This window comes from Otolemur garnettii, unplaced genomic scaffold, assembly GCF_000181295.1.
Source record: "Otolemur garnettii isolate 467f Iridium unplaced genomic scaffold, OtoGar3 scaffold00295, whole genome shotgun sequence".
Lineage (NCBI taxonomy): Eukaryota > Metazoa > Chordata > Mammalia > Primates > Galagidae > Otolemur > Otolemur garnettii.
Window position 1 is genome coordinate 397664 of NW_003852690.1, and position 24220 is coordinate 421883.

Genomic DNA, 24220 nt, shown 5'->3' on the forward strand with positions numbered 1-24220 from the left:
CTAAGGTATCAAGTCCATGGTTGATTGCATGAACAATTGATTTGTGAACAACACATTAGTAGCTACTACCACAGTGGCTTCATTTCACTCAGTATGTTGATAAATTCAGAGTTTTAAAAATCCTTCTCCCCTCTATGTATTCAGTACAAAGACATATCAAACAAGATGCCAAATGCTGAAGAAGGCCCAGCCGTCCTTATCAGATACTATTGCTATTTGACATGTTAACACAAAACTCCAAAAGGACTTTTCTTCTAACCTGAAGTAGCACCCAAGACCCTTTCATAGCATCTTCTCTTTGGAGAGATATCTAACTCCAGGTTGTCACTTTTCTTAGTGATATCAGTATAAACCCCCTTCTTAATTCTTTAACTTTTGGTTTTAAATCTATTCTCAACCTATTCAAAAATCAGTTTGCCACTTCTTTCAAGAACTAGCTCTAAAATTCATTTCTCCCAAGACTTCCATGATAAATTTTTCCCTACAACTAAGTCTTTTCAGATCATACATATATTCCATTGGTACTATAACTGGTACTTTCTTTTTATTTTTACTCTTTTGTATCTGATTTGTTTCACTTAGCATAATGTTTTCAAAGTTAATTTATGTTGTGGTATTATTCTTTTTATGGCAGAGTAAGATTCCATTATATGGATATACAACATTTTATTTATCCATTCATCAGATGTTAGACATTTGGGCTATTTTCATGTTTTTCCTATTGGAAGTAATGCTGCTAAGAACATTTATGTACAAGTTTTTGTTTAAACACCTGTTTTCAATTCTTTGGGGCATGTGTTAGAGAATAGAATTGCTGGGTCTATGTTTAAGACTGCCAAACTGTTTTCCATAGTGCTATACCATTTTCCATTCCCACTAACAATGTATGAGAATTTCTCATAAGATCCCAGTACTGTTATTATCCATCTTTTTAAATTATAGACATTGTATGGTGTTGTTTTCTAATTATTATAATTTTGTTAGTGCTTCTAGAATATATAATTCCCTTGAAGACAGAGAAATTTCCAGAAAGTTGAAAAGGAATTAATAAATGGTCTTCTTACATTCTTTGCCCTGCCCATTTTACTGATAAAAAAACTGAGGCCTAGAGAAGGTTAATCTGTTCAAATCAGTCAAGTTAGTAGGAAAACTAGTTGTACAGCTCAGGTAGTGTGCTATCTGCAATATTAAGTCATCTTCTTCTATTTCACTTGCATCACTTCAGAATGCTTTATAACAGTGGTTCTCAAACTTCCTAATGCCACAGCCCTTTAATACAGTTCCTGTGGGTTGTGACCCACAGGTTGTGAACCACTGCTTTATAAAATGACATATGCACATATATCTCTTAGTAAATGTCAAGACAATAAGCATAGTAGCTTACATAATTGAGAAATTGACTCAAAGAAAGAATCAGAAAGCAAAAGGTCATTTTCTTACTTCTTTGCATGATGCCACCCTCCAGACCAGTTAATTGCTACTTTGCACATTCCGTCGATCAGGCATTGGGCAGCTGTGATTGTAGCCCCTCCTACAGCTGCAGCATAGTCAAATATTCCTTCAGTGGCTGGGCAGTCATAACCTTAAGGCAAAAATTGGAAAAGCTTGTTAAATGATTAACTGGAAAAAGAGGAGCAATAGGTAGAGATGTGACAATAGTATGCCCTACTAAAAAGTCACTGTGCTGACATCAGCTCCAACCAAAACATTAACACCTCTAATTTGGAAAAATAATTTTTTAAAAGGTTAAAGTTAGAAGGGCTATACCTTCACAATGAACTAGTCCTATCCTCCCAATGGAGAAACCAAACCAGAGAGGTGATATGTCTCATCAGTGGTCACACAGGGCCAGGCCTGGGACTCAGGTCCCTTGATCTCTACTCTAATGTCCTTCTACTAAATCATGCTCTTTCTCTAGTCCAGTTGTTCTCAGCCTTTCTAATGCCACAGCCCTTTAATACAGTTCCTGTCGGTCGTGATCCACAGGTTGAGAACCACTGCTCTAGACTATCCTATTGGTCACTTTCAGATTAAAATGCCATTGTTTAATCAAGGATAAGATTAAAAACTTAGCCAGAATATAAATCTGTACTCAAATCACAAGGTCACAGGACAGCTAAATCTGCATATATACAGCCACACCAGATTTGAGTCCTGCCATTAGGGCCTAAGCAATGGAAAGATATTTCTTCTACCTGACCCATCATTCAGTTTTACTCAACTCATATGGTTTGCTTGTTTAGTGAGTTATATGTGGCTAAGCCAAGCAATTAAGATTGACAGTTAATATTATTTCTTAAATAAAAAGTATTAAAAATCATTATGTAAATTATAAAAAAGTTAGTACAATAATCTACAGATGGAGGCTGTCCATCTCCCATCACTGCCTGGTAATTACTTTACCTAGCCCATATTCTATGGAGTCTGGATGATCATCATCGCCTTCTTGGCTGACTTTCTGGAGATGCTGCAGATAGGCATCAGTGTGAAAGGTGGCCATCTCCTCCATGGAAGCCACTAGGGGCTTTACTATCCTAATAATAACAAAGGGATTAGAGAGAGGTGAGTGAGTCAGACTCAGCACATGCCAGAAACTAGAAACAGGATCCAAGAGTCTGAGCAGAAAATACAACTCCCAACTTCAAATTCCAGTAGGCTGAAGTCATAAATACATTCTGTTCCTCCACTGCACTGGATAGTCTTTACTTCCTCACATCTATGGTAATTACATTAATAAGGGGCAGGAGGATAGATTATCCCTTGAGTTTATAGGTAGGTAAAAATGAGTAAATGTATTTAAGTTAAACAAATAGTCAAATATCACAAAGTACACCACTCTGTGAGTTACACTTTCCTAACAAGTGAGTAGGCAGGGATAGTTTCATTTGAATCAGTTGCTGGTTGGGTTATATAATCCTTTCAGCTATATCTTTTTTTTTTAACAACCAACTGTGTTATCATGCATTTTGAATCTGGAGTCAGATTGGTGTTGGAGAATTGGGTTGCTATCCTTAAACCTTGTACTTTCTAGCTCTATTTCTGTAGCTTAGTTTTCTCATCTGGGACTTAGATGAAGATTAGAGGATAACATACAAAAATGCTTTGAAGATAACTATTATCATTATTAATATTAAAGTATAAACAAACAGACAGCCCAAAATATACAAAGTCTGTATACTTGGTCCCTGCCATTTGCCTCTATAGGAAGAAGTGGCAAAATGGCTGGAATTGGGCTTCACTCAACTTACTTCCACACAAGGAGTGAATGAGGGAATAAAGGGAGTTAACCTAACAACAGGTCTCACCACTTCTAACTTCCAGCTGTCTATTCCCCATTTCCTCTTCTCAACTTCACAGCTGCCATTTTACACCTGTCTTTGTTACTTAAAGGGTGGTCAGTGGTACAGCAGAAGCAGCATCCCCTGGTAGTAGCATCAGCATCTCCTGGGAGCTTATTAGAAATGCAGAACCTCACCCTCACCTCAGACCTACTGAATCAGAATTTGTATCTTAACAAGACATTTTAAATAAAACAATGTGTCTCAAGGTGATTCAAATGCATATTCAAATTGAAAGAACACTGACTTAGGCAGAAGCAAGGGATTTTTTGTTTTTGTTATTGTTTTGTTGTTATTGTTTTTGAGACAGGATCTTGCTCTCTCGCCTAGGGTAGAGTGTAGTGACATAATCATAGCTCACTGCAATCTCAAACTCCTGGGCTCAAGGGATTCCCTTGCTCAGTCTCCTGAGTAGCTGAGACTCCACCCGACTATCTATTTTTTGTAGAGATGAGGGTCTTGCTGCTACTCAGGCTGGTCTCAAACTCCTGGCCTTAAGAAATCCTCTTGCCTTGGCCTCCCAAAGTGCTAGGATTACCAGTATGAGCCACTGTGTTCAGCCAAGCAGTGGCTTTTTGTTTGCTGAATGAGAACATAGCCATGAATTTATCATGAATTAATATGACTAACTATACAAGCTACTACTACCATTAAGGTAGCCAGAAGACATACTATGATCCAGTTTCAAAAATTAAATATATAGCCAAGCCAGCCTCAAAAATTAAATATATAGCCAAGATCCAAGGATTCTTGCTGCTTCTTTGAGAAAACACATCTACATCATTAGAGGTGAAAAATGTGCCCATTAAAACAAAAATTTTACAATTTACTGGCCATATTTTGCAGCCCTACAAGCTCCCTCTTCTAGCACCCTTTCATTTATTTTGTTAAATGTTAAAGTTAAAAAACACTGAAAATTACCCTTCTTAACAGCAAAGAAATTAGAGAGTTTTTCTTTATTTTGATATTTTGTTTATCATAATTTTTTAAAAATTGTAAATAACTTTAGTGGAAGGCATGTGCTATTATATTTACCACATGGGTTAAAAATGGTTGAAAACCTTTCCTAAAAAAGGTTTTCAAGAAATGATTTTGTTAACAGTCAGGATAAAATCCAAATGCCTATTATACTATTCTGGAAGGATACCAGTCTAGCTGTCATAGAAACTTACCTATATGGCCAGAAAGTGTTATAAAGTAATCCTGCATATTGCAGGGTTATAATATTTGCTCTTTCAGTGACATCAAATACAGAAATGATAATAAGTATCAAGCTCGTGTTTTTAAAAGAAGCAGTTAGCTCTCTCTTGATTTTTGGTTTGGTCTCAGCAGTTTGCTTTGGTCTAGACTTATCTCCAGGGTAATCCATTAAAGTTTGTAGCAGTGGTGGGTTGTCTAAAAGTCTTAAGATAAGCTGACCACTGTATCTAGGTGGTTAGCCCACTGGCTAGAATACTAAGGGCAGCGAGTTTGAGCCCCACCTGGGCCTGATAAACAAAACAAATAATACACAAAAAAGTTTTAGGATGAACCCACACCCTCAGATCTGGCTTAGAACAAAACAAAAATATCTCACAACTGTACGCAGTTTTCTATTAGTTAGGTTTTAGTACTTAGGTAAGCTTCAGAATCTCCACAATGTACCTATCCCAGGGATACCTCTCCTATTTCTAATGGACCTTAATTGCTTCCTGCACATTTTTTTAAAAAAGTGTTCTTAATTCTTCAATAGCTTTCATGGGGGAACAGGCAAATTACAAACACTGTGAATAATCTTACACACACAAAAAAAAACAATTTATTTTTATTTATTTTTTTATTTGCAGTTTTTGGCCAGGGCCGGGTTTGAACCCACCACCTCCGGCATATGGGGTCGGCACCCCACTCCTTTGAGCTACAGGTGCAGCCCGCTATTTTTTTTTTATTTTAAAAAAGGAACACTTTCCCCCCAATTAGCCCCAAGGTGAAGCGAGATAATAAGGCTATGAACACTTAGCTTCAGGGCTACGAAAGGCAACTTACCTCATTTGTTTGTGTAGCGCATATGCTTCAATCAAAGAATGTACCATACTGGCCTAAAAACATCAGCATAAAAAAGCAAAAAATAGTGTCTTAAAAGTTTAACTTAGCAAAATTCAGTCCACTTCATCCTGAACAAAGGAACTAACTCACTTTGTATCCTCTCCTTTCTGTTACTAAACAGTTACGACAGACTTTAAACAATACAGACACAAAGTATCAAAATTACTAGGGCGAAAGTTCCGGGGCCTTAGACAGGAACACTTTTCCCCCTCACCGTTTATTTTCTCAAGACTTCAGCGATCGATACCCTAGTAGTAGAAACTTCATTCCCGCCCCTCCCCGCCCCCGGCCCCAGCCCCTACCTGTCCATTGGGCGCCCCGCGGAGACTTACTGTACTCTCAGAAACGGTAAGGAACACGTCCTGCTTAAATAGCTTTAGGTATCTAATACGGCTGTCCACGTATCTGAAGACTTCTCCCAGCCCAGGATCCTCTTCGCTTCCTAATTAATGCTCTTCCATCTACCATCCCCACCCTACCCCCAACCCCCAAACCCACGGTCTTTCATCCCTATTTCTCTTACCCGTTTGGGGACCTTGGCCAGGGAGTCACACATGCGGACATACTCCGGACTGTAGATATAAACCGGGGGCAGTGACTGCCCACGGTCCGCCGGTTCCTCCGGCTCCTCCATCTTTCACTTCCAACCGTTCCGGAGCCACCGTCCAAATCGGGCTTTTTTCGGACTCAGCCCGGGTTTCAGTTCCTGCTCCTCTGATCCGCCGCAGCGGTGCTCCCTGGTCAACATTCCCTCCTATTCGTGAGATCGCTGGGGACACTGTCCTCGCTCCCCATCCAATTGAAGGAATGGATCCGCCTTCCTAGGTCACAACCCCTTCAGAACCCCTTCATTTAGTGACAATTAACAAAAAGGGTTCGGCAGGTAATAAAAGTCTAAATAACAGCCAGTTCGGATCGATTTTTCAAGACAAATAAGTACGGTAGAAACTAACCATCCTTGTTGCCCTACGGGGCCATTTGAGATGAAGTCATACGAACTTCAGAGCATGCTGGGAGATGTAGTATACAGAGGTTTGAGCAGCGGAAGAGACGGGGATAACTAAAATAGTTGCGATTTTTAGTTTTAGCGCTAAAAAAAAAGGCAGCCTCAACTCTTTATGAATTGTTTCAATCTGTAAACACGTTCATTTAAATATTTAAACACAGATACAATGATATGGCCACCTAGAGCCCACTACCTCCCAGCTACATCAGCTGCCTATCCTAAGGATGTTTTTTGGTTTGTTTGTTTGTTTGTTTGTTTGGTGGGGTGGTGGTGGACTGGCATAAATGATTCGAAAAGTCTACACAGTAAATTCTGTGGTGCAACTATAGTTCTCTTCTTGTCATCACTATCCATGTCCACGTGAGAGTTAACAATCTCAATAATTTACTCTGGCAAATCTGATAGCATTTTCTTAACAGACTGGCTGCTAATGTAGAAATTGCTAGATTCCAATCAGTGATGTCAAATGTACTCCATGAACATTCATGTGGTAGGAAGGATACTTTAAGTGGTGTTTGGAAACTGTTGCTCTTCTTTCTTTCTTCCTGTTGTTTTTGTAGCTAAATAGAGATTAGGGAAATATTTTAGGTTTAATGTGAGGGACCACATTAAAGGCTATGCTAAGAAGTTTTAGAATTACTATCAACATTTCCAGGTTCCTGAAGGCCCCTATGATGATCTGATATGAGCTGCCCTATACTCAGGCCCTCGAATTTCACACCAGCCTGAACTGACCTTCTAACACTTCTGAGACAATCCATTATCCTCACTGTCTTTAAAGATTTAACTCACTTTTTCCACTTTAAACATTTATTGAGCATTGTGACATGTACTTTGGGTATATGGTATATTATGTTATTTCATCCTTGCAACACTCCTATGAAGGCATTTGTAATATGCTCATTTTTACAGATGAAGTTTAGAGACAGAAAATACCTATTTAGAGTCACATACATAACAGGAAAGCAGGAATTCAAAATCAAGTAAGCCTGACATTGAAGCCTTGGAACAGTTCCCTTATTGTATAAACTAGATTAATCAATGATGACTTTGTATTATTTCTTACTTTGTTCACTCTCTATTTTGAATCCTCTCAGTACTTTAATATTCTGGATTTTTTTTTTTTTTTAGTTTTGTGTCCTCTAACTAAAACAAGGGTCCTCAAACTTTTTAAACAGAGGGCCAGTTCACTGTGCCTCAGACCGTTGGAGGGCCGTACTGCAGGACAAGTCAGCTGCTAAGCAGGACAGGCAGTGGCGGCCAAAATACCCGGCAGGCCGGATAAATGTCCTAGGCGGGCTGCATGTGGCCCATGGGCCGTAGTTTGAGGATGCCTGAACTAAAATATAAATAAGCTCATTCTTCTTTCATATCTTCCCATAGCAACTAGTTAAAAGCTATGCAATCATTCAGTCATTCATCAAACCTTTATCTGCCATCAACTAAGTAGACAGTGCAGCTAAAGATTCAGTGATGAATTATAATCAAACCTTTTCTCACAAGGAATATGAATTCTTCAAGAGAAATAGGCAATGCAAGGTCAAATAATGAACATGAGATGCTTAGCCTACTTAATAGTAGGCATTGAGTACTTACTAATTGTTATTTAATACATGAGGACTAGGATTCTTACTTGTTGGCATTTGAAATAGACAGGATTTTGCTTGCTAAAGATGGGAGCCAGGCAAGAGCATGCTGACTAGAATGAAGAAGAGAAGCAAAACCACAAAAGAGGAAATTTCTAGTCTAGTTTAGCTGAAGGGGTCAGATAAAGACGGGCTTTGAATACCAGGTTGAAGAGAATAGATTTAATTCTGTGAGGAATGGGGAGACATTTAGATAGAAATATTAAGAAAAAAAATTTCTATAGCAACAAGTGTAGGATAGATTAGTTATTGAAAGACTAGAGGGCTCGGCACCTGTGGCTCAAGTGGCTAAGGCGCCAGCCACATAAACCTAAGGTGGCAGGTTCGAAGCCAGCCCAGGCCAGCCAAACAGCAATGATGACTGCAACCAAAAAAATAGCCGGGCTTTGTGGTAGGTGCCTGTGGTCCCAGCTACTTGGGAGGCTGAAGCAGAAGACTCGCTTGAGCCCAGGAGTTGGAGGTTGCTGTGAGCTGTGATGCCACAGCACTCTACCCAGGGGGATAGCTTGAGGCTCTGTCAAAAAAAAAAAAAATGAAAGAAAGAAAGAAAGAAAGAAAGAAAGAAAGAAAGAAAGAAAGACTAGAGGTGGTTAGAGTGCTGCAATAGTTCAGATAAGAAGTGATGATGATTTTAAACTAGGGTGAGAGCAATGGGAACAAAGAGGGAAACAATGCACAGGGCTGGTTCAACAGGTGTTTCTTGCTACTTGGATATTGGTAAGAGGGAGGAAGAGAGTTGTTGAAAACTCTTAAAAGTCTTGATGAAGAGAAGGCTAGTAGTACCAATGTAAGAAAGAGGGAAATCATAAAGTAGGGAAGAATGAACATAGGAGTCTGATTTAAAGTGTTCTAAAAAGTGTTCTTTCAGAAATCAATAGGTTAAAAAAATGCAGTGAGACACACAGACACACACACACAGACACACAGACACACACACACTTTTCCATATAAAGAGGAGATAGCTGAAGTCCTAAGGGTGGCTGAGATAGCCAAAGCAGCATGGTTTTCTCCGCTGGAATGTCTACTAGCCATATATAACTTGAGATTTTAAAAACAAAACTCCTGTGCCAGGGTCTCATTCCAGGGGCAGGGTTCTTTAAGACCTGTGGAGCTGGCAGCAATCGACTGAAGAAAAATAAAGTTAGAAGAAGTGAGAGATAAAAAGACAGGACATGTATCATAGAGTTTTCAAAAGTGAAAACGCAGAGGACCACCAATAGTTTGTGGGATTCCAGCGAATGGCCCTGAGTGTTTGTTCCACTCAACTTTTATTTAAGGCTACTATGTCATTTAGCCCAGAGGGTAAGCTGAGGAAGGGAACAAAAATGTCAGCAGTGTCTCTGAGTAAGCATGTTAGTTTTTATTCTGTCTATAATCATTAACTTTAAGGATCTGAGCAGCCTTGAGATATCTAAAACCTGAGCCTTGTCTGGGGACAGCCTCCTGTCTGTGGTCAAACACACAGATTCCTTAGAGGCGGTTAATCCCTACTAGTTCACCACGGTGCAGATATGATGGTATAAGGCTCCTCTGAAGAATCGGTGGAACAGAAGAACTTTCCTCTGATCTCCACCCCAGAGGCATCTTCCTCTGTTGATTAGGATACAAGCCCCCCCACCTCCCCCCCGCCCATATTTCAGGGCTCAAGCTATTTCCTTGATCTCTGCCCTGGCCATAGTAAAAATCCCCATAATGGGTATCTTCTTTGACTGTTTACTGAGCAGGGGATGGCCTGGTTGATATACTCCCCAGGCTTTTGCACACAGCTTCCTTATACAGTCATTATTTCTTCAGAGTGTTTATAGACCCAGCAGGGGTATTTGCAAGATGTATCCCTTACAGCCTAGGCTTCTAGAAAAAGCAGGAACTCTCAGACGAGTAATTTAGCTGCTGGTTTAAAAGTAAACTAGCTAAACTGTTTTTATTCTGCCTTGCTAAGCTTATTTCTCTGTTTTTTCCCTTTTTCTGGGGGGTGAATTCCCTTGCCAAGAATGAGGTCTTCAGTCCCCATTCTGCCTGTACTCTTGATTTCCCCATCCAAGTCCTTTCCACCCCTTTCCCTCATACCTCAGTAAAGATACCAAAATCTATCTAGTTGCCTAAGCCAGAAACCTATGAGTTATTTGTATTTCCTCTTTTTCCTTCACCTGAAAAATCAATTAATCAGCAATTTTCATCATTTCCACCTCCAAGACATGTCTTAAACACATTCACTTCTCTCCCTCTGCACTGCTACCACCCTAGTCTGGCTGTATTATCTCCTACCTGGACTTTTTACAATATCTTCCTGGTCTGTACTTCTACTCTTGCTGCCCTACAACATATTCTCTTTACAGCCACCAGAGTGAGCTTCTAAAAGTAGTAAATCAAATTATGTCATTATAACCTGCCCACACCATAGTGAGAATCCCTGATCTAGGAAGAAAAGAGAAATTTTTGGAAATGCTTGTTTGGAGGAGAAAAAGATGTCAGAAAGGAGACAAAAAAGGAATTTGTGGGTTAGATTGAATCAGTACAATTTTACAAAAGTCAGGGAAGAAAAGAATTTTATGAAAGAAAATATAATAAAAATGCTAGGTATTGCAAAAGAGTAAAAGACACCTTTTGGCATTAGAAGCTTATTGGTGCCCTATGAAAAAATAGGATGTAGGGGAGGAAGCCAGATTTCAAGGGGTTAAAAAGTGAATCCAACACAATTAAGTGTAGCTTTCTCTTTAAAGAAATATGATTGTGAAAGGAAGGAGTTTATCAGCTTGAAGGAACTTCAGAGCCCAGTTTTTTTTTTTTCAAGGATAAGAGAGAAGTATAAATGTTTACAGACAGAAGGGAAGGAGTCTGGGGGGCTACAGGAGTTGACTGAAAGGTGAGATCCTGAGGGAAGGCTATATAAGGAGGATTGGGACTTGTCCTGGGCCTTCAAGGATAGGCAGAGGTCAGGATACAGACTGGTCAACTGATACCTTAAATTCTGAACCCTAATCAGATGACATGAAAATGGAATGTTTTATCTAGCAACAGATAGTGAACACTTCTAAACTGGAAACAGTATCTTAGCATGACACACAATGTATAAAAAGGATTCAACCATGCAAAAAGACAAATTGTTGCACATTTGTTGCAAATTTGTTACACTGGGAATTGGCAGTATATTCCTGCAGCAAATCTCAAATAGAGGCTGGGTGCTTCCTCTATGATTAAGCCAGAGCTGAAATCATGCCACAGTTCCCTAACCTCAATTTCCCACATGCTTAATATCCAGATGTTTCTTAAATTGGGAAGACAACACTTTCCAAAGCTTTGGATTTGCACTAGGTAGACTTGAGGTCAGTAGGTTGAATCTTGGCTTTAAAACTTGCTAGGGTGGTGACCTGGGCAAATTACTTGACTCATTTTCCTCAACCATTATTGATAAAGATAACATTTGAACCAGCAAGGTCATCTTGGGGTGTGCCACTTCTTTTGGTACTTTCCCCTGCTTTTCCCTCAAAGGGAAAGTGAATACATGACAAAGGCACTACCCCTTTGATTACCTTCTTTGCTCAATTCATGGTCTGTCCACTGATGCTTCATCTGTATTCAACAGACTGACCCTTGTTTTCACACTCTCCCCCAATAAATTTTCCTCAGAAAGTATAGTTATTAAGAATGTGGACTCTAGAGTCAGACTGCATGGATTTGGCTTCTGGCTCTACCACTCATTAGCTGATTGACTTTGGGCAATTGGCTTAAACTCTCAGTGCCTCAGTTTCCTTACCTGGAAGATGGAGATGCCAATACTATCTACCTCACATGGCAATTGTGAAGATAAGATGGCCCTATATAACAATGTCTGGCATGTGGTAAGCACTGAAATATTTTGGTCATTTGTTTTAAGAACCATTATGCCAAATATCCCTCAATTTGGGGGGACGAAGTCTCTTCCACTGCTATCCTTACTCCCATACTGCTATTAGGCATAACCTTAAAAAAAAAAAATCAGACTTCTGCTAAATATAGTCTGACCATATCATCCACATTGGGACACTTTTGAGAGTGACAGAAAGAGCTATTGATAATTATGCCAAGAAAACAAAACAGGCATAAACAGGGGCTGTCCTGGACAATCCAAGACGTGGGGCCAAATTAAATAGAAAATAAGGACTCAATGTAGAAAGTACTATATTTATCTCCATTGAATTAGTACAGATACTAAGTATGGTAAAACATATGTAAGTTGACCATCTGAGGGACTGTAACAAACTGGTCAACATACAGAGATGGTCAACAATAGGAACTAAGCCTATTGTACTGATAGGTACGTGTGGTACATGTCTGCTCTATGAAAGTTAGGTCAACTTAAGGAGGTGGTCAATGTGGGGACATGGTCAATTATGGACATTCTACTGTATTTGGTAAGTGCAAGAAGGGAAGGTAGAGGTTTTGTGAGCTGTAGCTAAGAATGGCAACTTTTGCCCTATCAATTGCATAGGATTCCCAGAATGTAGTAAAATTTAATTAACCATGATGTGACCATCATCCTTGCTGATAAATTCTCTCTCATTATAGAAGAGGCTAATGAATAGTATAAACAAGATTCTGCCAAATATTTATATTACCTAGGAGAGCGAATTGTTCCTAAGTACCCTCCAGTAGGGGAGAAGTACCATATGTATACAACTGAAATGCTGAGTAGAAATCTGTTTTATTCACTCATCAGAACAGGTTCTTTATAGATGGCAATATACCCATTTGAATTTAGTGAGCCTAGTTTGAATGAGTACATATTTGAATGATAAAACTTAATTTCTTTACATATATTATCTAAAAGACCATATGATGTATATGTAACATACAGTATGTATATTAATATTATTCTACTTTTATCCAGTTAATGAGCTTTGACTGTATAACTAAATAGAACATGTAGAATAAAGCCATGAAATAAATTCCAATCACAAAAATGCAAATGAAGTTTTGCACATTGGCACCAGACATGATCTAATTTGAAATTCTTATTTTTTCTATTTTCAAAACCTAAGTGCTTTTCTTTTTTTAAAAAAGCCTAACATATTTTTTAGTATCAGTATCACACACTTAAAATGAACAAAATACAAGTAAAGTTTTCTAAAAAGTTGCTTTAAAAGTTAAATACACCACTGTATGGGAATCATAGTGATAAACAATTTGGGAAACCCAAAGAAATGCAAATGAGTGAGGAAAGGAGTGGTGGCTTTCACCTGTGGTTCTCTCAATGTACTCCCTGTGACTGGCATATACTTACAGCTGATGAAAAGACAGTTTCAGAACAGGTTGTAAATTTTCATTTACAGAAAAAACTTATATAGTGACCAGAAAATCATGTGTGTTTCCATTTGCTCCAAGAGATGTTCTTTAAAAGACTGTTCACCTTCTCTTTGTTCCTACCACCTGTATTTTATCACCTTCCTGTGCTTATTTAGTGTACTCATAAATTTGTCAGTAGTTCTATAAGAATTATTTAGAAAGTCTCTCATCCCAATCCTGTCTTAGATTAAAAACCTTAAATCTGAGTCAAAGGAGGGTATTGAAGTAGGAAGTTATCTGAATGACTCAATCCCCTCTGGGAAATTAGCAGGGTCTCTACACACAATTTAGGAGAAGGAAAGTTAGGGGAAACATTTATTAAGCAAGGCTACCTATTCATGGGATCAGGGAACAGGACTGAAGGCATTTTTCCATTATCTTTTGTGTGTCAATCTGAGGCTACAGTCACAACTCCCCCCTTACATGCAACATTCATATTTAAATACTTAGTCCATCAAATTTGCATACAGAAAGGTATGAAAACTACTTATATTTAGAGAAATTCCCATGTATGCTTAAACATACACACATACAAATATGCGTAGTTATGAGAAACAGATAAAATGCCCACAGATCCCAAGATATATACCCTTGAATTAGGAGGTCGAAACATAATATGAAAGAGTTTATGAACAGATGGGCCAGGGCAGGGGGGTGGTGGAGAGGATGTGGTAGAAAATGAATAGGTGAGTGAGATAGAGACCAAGATCACAAGAAAAGAATACTTGGTAGAGCTGCTATGCACTGAACTACTGAATTTCTCCTTTACCAAAGATATAGTTCAATTATTCTCAGTGTTGTGGGTTGGCCCACTTTTCAAAGACCATCCTTGGGGAACTAACCCACTTTTGATTTCTTCTCTGTTCCCTATGAGTAAGACACAACCAGGAATCTTTTCTTCACTCTATTCCTCTCTGGCATTGGGCTCCTAGCTCCATTTCTCTGGGCTATTCTTTGTTTTCTGTTGCAAATGCATCTAAGTACCAACAATCTTCACAAAATGTTATTTGAAGTGTTAATACAAATATATGTACGTTGTGTTTGTATTTTTTAATTTTTTACCCAAGTGAAAGTAGGCATTATATGTGCAGATACAGAGAGTAGGTATTACATGTGCAGATACAGAGAGGGCAATGGTGGAGACAATTCTCCACAGAAACTATTTCACCACTCAGTGTGAGGCAATCTGAGTAAAGATGGAAACTAAGATCTGGTTCTCTTTTTTTCCCAGGAAAAGGCACTTAGAATGGATATTCCAATTTACAGCAGCATAAAATCCAATAATTTAGGATTTACTTTCTTGAAACAATTTCCCAAAGTGATGTCCCATCACTCATGTACACAATAAAACCACAATAAGAAAGACCAAACTTTAGGAATAAGTTGTTATTAACACATGCTTCTAAACAGGAATTAGAAAACTAGGTTGGTAACAGATCTAGGGAATAAAAACACACACAAACTTCTACAAACCATTAAAGAATCAAAGCCAATAATGACAGGCCTGGTTGAGCCTCTAGGTAAGGGCTCACTTCTTCAAAAGCAGTGTATTAGAAAAGTTCTTTTTTCTTGGGAGGGATGGGGGTGGCGGCGTGAAAGTGATCAGGCAATAACAGTTCAGTTCTATGCATAACCAACTGAGGCAGGAACCAGCTGTCAAAAGGCTCCCAGCATCCAGGACCTAAAGCCCTCACTGCATAGCACAGATGCTGTGGGGCAGAAACTCCTGTATGTAGGTGGCAGCTGCCTTGGAGAGGTAGGTCATGGTTCCAAACCTGCCACTGGGTGCACTGTCATACAGAAGAGTACAGATGCCAGATGCAGGATCCTTTGCCAACATGATATCATCTGCGCCGAGGGTTTTCTGTTTGTTTTTTAAGGGTGAAAGAACACAGGGGAAAGGAGAAATTACTAATTCTACTAAATGAAGTCCTGATTTGTGTAATTCAGAGCATCCTTCCCAATGCCAATTAGTTGTTCCCTAGGCCATTTAACCAGGTAGAGACCAGGGTTATGCACAAAAAGGTTAATATTACTTTCTATACATGCATTTTTCATTAGATTCCCCAAATCATGCAGATCATTTAAAAATAATTTAGAATTTTCCCAATTGCAATAAGGTTTTGAAAGTTAAATACAATAGTTAAATGAGTCATACTTGTTAAATTCTAACAGTTATAAATCACCCTAGTAGGACTTTGACTCCTTCTAAGGTGGTGGTTCTCAACCTTCCTAATGCCGTGGACCTTTAATACAGTTCCTGTGGGTTGTGACAGGAACAGCAGGTTGAAAACCGCTGTTCTAAGGGCTATTGATTTCAATGTGTATTCTTTTATCTTGCATTTGAACATTCTTTCTTTCTAAGCCAACTTAATTAAAATACATCATGAACTTTCTGAAGTTAGGGTTCATGCGTAAAAGGAATCACATTTTCTGATACATGGATAGACAATGATACAGAATATTTACAGTTAGAACTGTCCTGGAAAATGCTGGACAATTTTCTTTTGCATCCCCTCACAGTGGCTAATAGAATGAAGTACCTACTACTATATATTTTAGAATTTTTCCTACCGATGATAGTACATGTTCTTTAGCGTATATGCTCCTACTCTTAAGTAGGCAACATTTGGAAAGATTTTCTTTATTTGAATATTAAATACCTTTATTTAGAGATTCTGGAAAATGAGTTACTTTTAACTGACATACAGGTTAATATGAGGATATTGATTGCTAGATATGCAGATTGATTAATAGAAATGAACTTGTTCTAGGATGTATGGGTGCCATGCATCCTGCTAGACTACTATGTTTCCTCCCATATGAAAACTCCCCCCTCATCTCTAATACTTTCATATTAAGTCCCTTTTATACCTCACTATGTTACATACACCAAAAACACCTAATACACTGACAGATGCTTCCTTTTGTGCCTAATTTTTGGAACTTTGTCTAGGCAACTAAATACTATGAAGAGTTTGCATTCTTACCAGCTCTATTGCAGTTTTTTCCTCCAACTGGTCTGTTACACTAGGATATCAACTTTGTGAGAATTACATGAAAAGATGAACATGAACATGAAGCAAGCATCTACTACACTGTCCTATCACCACCAGCATTGTCCTATGCTTTAACTCCTGTGGTAATGCATTGGACATGTGGTTGCTACAAGTTAGTAAGAATACAGCAGGTGCCAAAAAATGTGCACACATTTTAAGAAAGAAAAAATCTTGTGGTGGGTGCTTGTAGTCCCAGCTACTCAGGAGGCTGAGGCAAGAGAATCGCCTAAGCCCAAGAGCTGGATTGTTGCTGTGAGCTGTGATCCTATAGCACTCTACTGAGGGTGACAAAGTGAGACTCTGTCTCTACAAAAAAAAAAAAAAAAATCTCTACTGAAGGTGGCGCCTGTAGCTCAAGCGGCTAAGGTGCCAGCCACATACACCAGAGCTGGCAGGTTTGAATCTGGCACAGGCCTGCCAAGCAATGACAGCTACAACCAAAAAATACCCGGGTGTTGTGGTGGGTGCCTGTAGTCCCAGCTACTCGGGAGGGTGAGGCAAGAGAATTGCTTAAGCCCAGGAGTTGGAGGTTACTGTGAGCTGTGATGCCACAGCACTCTACCCAGGGCAGTAGCTTGAGGCTCTGTCTAAAAAAAAAAAACTCTACTGAAATTATAATATTCAAGATATACCAATAATGTAAGATGAATACAAAGCATGTTTGACTACTGCAGTGCTCAAGGTGCTCAAAGTGGTTACCATCAGCTTCCAGACACTTCTGATTATGGTAAACTACTGCTTGAGCAATGTTGACCAAAAGTGTCTACTTGAATCATTGTACATGCCATTTCAATTTCTTCCTGAAGTTCTGCCAGGGTAGCTAGATTTCTACAGTACACCACATTGTGTAAGGCCCGGGTACTGTAGTTGTTAAAGTCAAGGGGTATTAAAAGTCAGGAGAAGGTGGGGGAAACTCAACCACACGTCTTTGTCCTCTCCATTGGCTTTGCAAGTTCTCATGAAGGTGAGCTCTCATGTCTTGGTGGAGGTGCAGTGGGGTACCATCTTGTCGGAAGTAAAATGTATCATTCCCCAAAAGTGTATGAATTGCAGGTAAAATGGATGTGTGTAGCATGCCGAGGTACACTTGACTAGTAACAGTATCTTCAAAAAAGAATGGTCTAATCAGTACCAGGTTTAATCAGTGACAGTCCACACCAGACATTGAGGCCTGGTAAATTTGACTTCTTTATACACATGTGGATTTTCTGGAGCCAAATACACACAGTTCACTGTCCAATTCAATTTAAACTGTGTTGCATCAGACCAAACCATTTTCCCCACAAATTCCTCATTCACTTGTACCATGTTTTAGAACCACTCACAATGACTGCACCTGTGATCAGGGTCCTCTTCATTCAATGCATGTAATAATCCTGGGATGAAAACTGTCCATTTTGCAGTTTTAAGAATGCACTATATGCTTGTTATGCTAACTCCTGCCTCATGTGCATATTATTTGGTAGATTTTTGTGGTGAGTGTATAAACACCATAGTAGAAAAAGCAGGCTTGTTGCTGTGAGAGGCTTCCTAGATCTTCCCTTGTACACATCAAACAGAGTACCATGAGTCTCAAACGTATCATGAATGCACACAATTGTTAAGTGTGTTGGAGGTTCTGTTGTATACTCATGGCTCCATTGTTGTTGTACTTCCACAATGTTCTCGAATTTCAAATACCACTTCAAAATGGTTGTGTGCTCCTCAAATGACAACCGTGCCTCTGTTATTTTCTTTGACTTGCCTGTGGCATAGTGATGCCAGCTTTTGTTTGATTAACACCATCTTATGAGCAAATATCATACTATACATTGCTACTGTAATTCAGTTCAAATTTGAAATAATATCGCTTAAAACGTGTATGCATTTTTTGGCATCCCTAGTATTTGACCTTATTAGAGGCAATTTCCTATTGTAACTGTAGAGTGATAGTTGGTATAAGTCAGTTGAAATACCAGCACCAGAGCATCCCAGCTTCAGTGGCTTCTGCTTGTAATTTTCAACCTGTGCTTAGAACTGAGGCCACTGCACCTCCCTAGGTGCTGGAGACAGACACCTCATCTAAGGTCACCCAGCTTGGGCTGTTGCTGTAGCAGGCAGGTCTGCCAAAACCGTTATACAGGAGCAGTGAATAGGGCCACCCAACTGCATGGGACAAAGAGACCCAGAAACCTTTCAATAACTAGTTTGTATTTTTAAAATTCTTTATTAAATTGTAACTGTGTACATTAATGTATTTATGCGGTACAATGTGCTGATTTGATATATAATGTGGAATGTTTACATCTAACTGACAGTTTGTATTTTTGACTTTTTATTTCTTTTTTTGAGACAGAGTCTCCCTGTGTTACCCTCAGTAGAGTTCTGTGGCGTCACAGCTCATAGCAACCTCAAACCCTTGGGCTTAAGCGATTCTCTTGCCTCAGCCTCCCAAGTAGCTGAGACTACAGGTGCCCACCACAACGCCCAGCTATTTTTTATTTTTTGGGCCAGGACTGGGTTTGAACCTGCCACCTCCGGCATATGGGACTGGCACCTTACTCCTATGAGCCACAGGCTCCGCCCTAGTTTGTATTTTTGAATGTGGTTAATTTCTTGGAAGGATATTTTTTTAAAGTGAAGGATTCAACTACAACTCAGACTTTGGACTTTACCTTACAAATGCAAATAATGTAACCTAATCATATATATCCTCATATTAACCCATAATAAAATAAGAAAATAAGAAAAACATGGAAATAAAAGTTTCACTTTGATATTTTCCTGTAGGTAAGTAACAAAAGCAAAAATAAAGCAAAGGAAAAGAAAAACTAAATCCTCCATTTTCCTTAATAGTCTAGAAAGGATATGCTATCCTATAGTTTCTTATTAAGACCTATAATAATAAGCATTGCCATTAGGAATTTGAAGTATGATGCTAATGCTATGCTTCAGGGCTTTTCAGGGAAAAGTATAAAATTTCCTGAGTTTCAGGCAGCTTTACCATCTAATACAAATCACAAAACACATGACAAAAGGCAGGTCATTCTGTGGCCTACTTCCTTTGCAAACAAAGCTCATAGCCATAACATAGGCAGCCAAGAAGAGAGCTACAAGGAAGAGGGCACAAGAAAGTGACCTTGGCTCCCCAAAGAGCCCTGAATGCAGTCAGAGTAGAGTTAAAACATTTCTCCTTTGAGAAATCAACAGATTTACATACCTGTTCTTGAAGGAACAAGTCATTGGCAATATGTACTATTTTTTCCACAGCAATGATGCTTCCAATGCTATGAATTTCAATATCTGCCAGCATGGTGAGAACAAGGATGGCTTCAACCAGAAGCTGGCGGTACTCTGGTTGAGGTACACGATTCAGGACAGACTCCACATGAACAGAGAATTTAATCTCACCCGGAGTCATCTGTGATGGAGAAAAAGAAAATCATTTCCTGAGAGCCCATCATCCAGGAGACATTAATCACTTGTTCTGAAAGGCTATAAAAACACTGTAGTCTTGAGCACTGGCTTCAGTCCCCTTTAAATTGAGTAAACTGGTTTAATCATTTTAGAAGGAAATCCAATGATGTACAACAAAAGTCATAAAAGTGTCAATACCCTATAACCATAATCCTATTTCTGAGAGTTCATCCTAAGGAAGCAATTCACAAGGGGAAAAAAGCCCTATATGCAAAAATGTTTCCAGCAGCATTAGTCACAAGCATAAAACTAGAAGTAAACTAAACATGGGAATGGTTGTATAAATAATGCCCTATCATGGCATAGCAACTCCATGAGTTTTTATATAGCCATTTAAAAGAATAAAATGATGACTGTGAATAAATGAAAAATTTAAGCAAAACATAAAATTTTATGTACATGATGATTAGACTTATGTAAAACATTCATATACTTCTAGGTAAAAAATGGGCATTAAGAAATGTAAAGTTATTTTAGGGTGAAGAGGATTGAGGAATAAGTTTTTGTAAACTGGTATTAAGTATATCCTTTAAGGAGGCAACATAGATTTAGAATCTAAAGACCTGGGTTCAAGTCTTTCTCAGTTACTGTATAACCTTGGACGATTATTCTCTCTAAATTTGTTTCCTATCTGTAAATTAGCCATGGCAATCCTCCCTCCCCTCTTACTTTTTTTTTTTAACCTATCGCACATAGTTGTACTGAAAATCAAATGAAATAATGTCAAAGTAATTTGAAGATTCTTAAAGGTACTATTCCAGTATGCACTATTATTAATTTTATAAAATTTCAATCTTGCTTAAAGGAAGAAAAATTACAAATAAGGGACATAGTATTCTTTATTAGAGAAAAGGCCTTTAGGATAGAGTGAATCCCTGAAGCATATCATTAGATTTTTTCACTTGTTCCTCTAGCCACCATCTGAAACAATCGTAGTGTTTTTGAGAATTTTCTACTGCTCAATCTTACTACTCCTAGCTTTCTAATACTTGCTCCTTTGTTGATTCTGTATAAAATCTAGTTCTTTATCATTTCTGTGTAATTTGGACAAAAAGGAAAATATAAAAGCATATGATAATCTATGTTTGTGGGTTTTGATAGTGTTTTCCAATCATGGTTATGTATCAGAATCATTCTATAGATTGTTTTTAAAATACAGATGCTTAGATCCCAATCCAGGAAATTGTAATTCACTAAGTTGGAAATGGGATCCCAGGTTAGTTCAACATATAATTAGAGCTAACTACTACTGGTTTATGCTCTAGTGGTCTACAAGTGTCCTACTAGAGAAAGGTGGGAATGAGAAAATGGAAGAAGATGAGAAGTTGTTCATTTCCATCCTTTTTGCCCTCTCCAATTCTCACATAAACTAGCCTAACTTGATCAAACATTTAAAGAAGCTGGCTGTATATAATGAATCTATAATTATTCTCTAATGTTCCCAAGTTCTTTTTTTTTTTTTTTTTTTGAGACAAGGTCTTTCTGTATTACCCAGGTTGGTCTCGAACTCCTGAGCTAAAGTGATCCTCTTGCTTCAGCCAACTAAGTCAGCTGGGATTACAGATACATTCCTTTCAATTATTAAAAAAAATTCTCTTTTTTCTTAAAATGTATTTCATGTTTAGTTGATTTATAAAAGCATAGGTCTGTTACTTTTGATGGTTACCACAAGTTTGATACTTGTCCCTGTAGCCAAATGAAGAACAAGGATGTGCAATTTGAAAAACAGGAAAGAAAAGTTTATTAATTTGCCAGCAAATGAAGAGTATGACTGAAAGGACCATTTCCTATCTATAAATAGAAATACAGAGCTTTTAAAAAAATTCAGATTAATATGAGGGTACAAACAATTAGGTGACATTGTTTGAGTTTGTTAGGTAAAGTCCAAGTTCTAGTTGTACACTCTCCCCCAGGAGTGTGCCATATACCCTTACATTATGACCGTTAGGTGAGAATATAACAATCCTCCTCCCACCTCCTCTATTTTCCCTCCTCCTCCCTCCCCCTAATTGATTTTAATTGTGCTTTTCTCTTGTGTGAGAATGTATTTTTCCATTTACTGGTTTCATGTTAGTACTGAGTACATTGGATACTTGCTTTTCCATACTTGTGATACTTATACTAAGGAGTGTTGTCCAACTCCAACTAGGTTAATACAAAAGATTTAAAGTCTCCATCTTTTTTATGGCTGAATAGTATTCCATAGTATACATAGACCACAATTTATTAATCCACTCATGTGCTTGTGTTGATTCCACATATTTGTGATTGTGAACTGAGCTGCGAAACATCTAGTGAAAATGTCCTTATGGTAAAATCTTCTTATGGGTAGATGCCTAGTAATGGGACTGCAGGATCAAATGGAAGGTCTACTTTTAGTTCTTTGAATATTCTCCATACTTTTTTCCCAAAGAGGCTGTATTAGTTTGCCATACCACCAACATTGTAAAAGTGTTCCCTTTTCCCCACACCTTGCTAACATGTGCAGCACTGGGACTTTGTGATTTGGGTTATTCTCACTAGGATTAGGTGATATCTCAGGGTGGTTTTGATTTGCATTTCTCTGATGGTTAGGGATGATTTTTTCAGGTGTTTATTGTCTTCTTTGGAGAAGGTTCTGTTCCTAGCTCTCTCCCAGTCATAGATGGAATTGTTTGATTTTTTATTGTTGTTGTTGATTAATTTGAGTTCTCAAAATACAAAGCTTTTAGAGGGTGTTTTCAACTTCAGGCTATTTCTGTTTAAATATAGCATTTCTGGTGAAGATAATCTTTTGACCTTTGCAGGACAATTCCATTGAGCACTCACTTGTGGTACAAAGAACAAAGAATACTCCATTGCTCCTCTGATTACTGGCTTCAGACAAGCATGTCAGTTTTAATTTCCAAAAAGACGAAGGGAGTTTTGAAGAGACAGATTGTAAAACATTTTCACTCTTTTGCAGGCCTTTGCCTCTGTTAGATGATCACTGAAGTACTTTAGTCAGGCAAGTTATTAGTCACATAAATGTGAAAGCCACAGTATCTTACCTCTCTAGTGGTTGAAGAAGGAAGAACAAAACCTTCCACAGAAAGTCCATGGCACTGCAAAATAGAAGAAAAACAGAAGATGTTGTCACCAGGAATAGGGCAACAATTGGGAAGCTTCAAGAAGAGAGACACTTTGGATTTCTAAGCATGCTTCATGGAATATATGCTGAGTAATCACAGGTCATTGAGAGGCCCTGCAGCCCATATGCCCCTGCCATGGGGTCACGATTCCTAAGTGCCAAGAGGCAGGATTGGACTACAGGAGACCAAAGTTGATCCTCTACTTAGGGTAGTGTAATGGGTAGGGTAGTTCTATCTTCTGGGATAGGCTAGTCTCAAATAGTCAGAAACTATCTGGGAGGATGTCAAACTAGGTCCCAGAGACATTACAAATAGGCTTCCAGAAAGATTTTTAGGCTGCAGGAACAAACTTAAGACATGCATCTATCAGACATGTACCATTACCATATTTTCTAGTTAAGCATCCTATCCTCCTGTGAATACTCTCATATTGTCCTACTTTTCCATACATTTTTTTGGAGATCATAGTGTTTTATTGGCTTTTTTCCACTTATTATATGGTGAATATATTCCAAAGTTATTAATTATTCTTTTGAAATATGATTTTTAAATTTCAAAATATTAAGGGACATAAAAGGTTTTGTTACATGGATACACTCTATAATGCTGAAGTCTTTCAGTGTAACATTCCATATACTTTATTTATTTACTATGTTTATTATTTAGTGTTAGTTTCTCCTAGTAGAATATAAGTTAGAGCAGAGATTGTTGTCTGTTTTGCTCTTTGCTTTATAAGCATGTAACTCATGTATGAGCATGAGCCTGGTTGCACAGTAAATACTAAATGCATATTATATAAATGAATAATATATTATCTTGTCCCTATCAACTCAATTATTAAAAAGCAATAGGAATTAATGATGTGCCATTTTAGATTTAAAATAAAACATTATGTATTAAATAACCACATGTTAAGAGTATAATTCAATGTTTACTGACTCTATTAGATTTTTCCATCCCATGTTCCATATGCCAACTGTTTTCTTACAGAGTTACCAGTCCTCAAACGTAAGTACCAAGATTATGTTACATTAACACTCAGAAAGGAATGGAATGAAAAAACAGAAGGCATGTTTTACCCCTCAAGTTAGGATCCCAAGTCCAGGTTTTGATTCTGCCACAAAATATCCAATCTTCTCAGTCAGATTGAAATATTACTTCTTTGTATTCATACAGCCTTGTGGTTTTTTTCATTTCTTTT

At 38.2% G+C, this 24220-nt stretch overlaps 2 protein-coding genes across 6 annotated transcripts in view; both read right to left on the minus strand.

Moving 5' to 3' along the window:
- The window catches only part of HDAC8 (histone deacetylase 8), a 315525-nt gene extending 309125 nt beyond the window's left edge, over positions 1-6400 (minus strand). For all 3 annotated transcript variants that reach the window (XM_003803351.1, XM_023508952.1, XM_023508951.1), the window contains exons 1-4: positions 5944-6400; positions 5361-5413; positions 2404-2534; positions 1441-1582 (exon numbers count right to left, since the gene is read on the minus strand). In XM_003803351.1, the coding sequence (XP_003803399.1) occupies positions 1441-1582; positions 2404-2534; positions 5361-5413; positions 5944-6054 (437 nt within the window). In that variant the 5' untranslated portion in view covers positions 6055-6400. The remainder of the gene's footprint in view (positions 1-1440; positions 1583-2403; positions 2535-5360; positions 5414-5943) is intronic.
- Positions 6401-14765: 8365 nt separating this feature from the next.
- PHKA1 (phosphorylase kinase regulatory subunit alpha 1) overlaps positions 14766-24220 on the minus strand; it is a 404208-nt gene continuing 394753 nt past the window's right edge. For all 3 annotated transcript variants that reach the window (XM_003803354.3, XM_003803353.3, XM_012813746.2), the window contains 3 exons: positions 22939-22992; positions 19653-19853; positions 14766-15258 (listed from right to left, as the gene is read on the minus strand). In XM_003803354.3, coding sequence (XP_003803402.1) covers positions 15085-15258; positions 19653-19853; positions 22939-22992 — 429 coding nt within the window. In that variant the 3' untranslated portion in view covers positions 14766-15084. The remainder of the gene's footprint in view (positions 15259-19652; positions 19854-22938; positions 22993-24220) is intronic.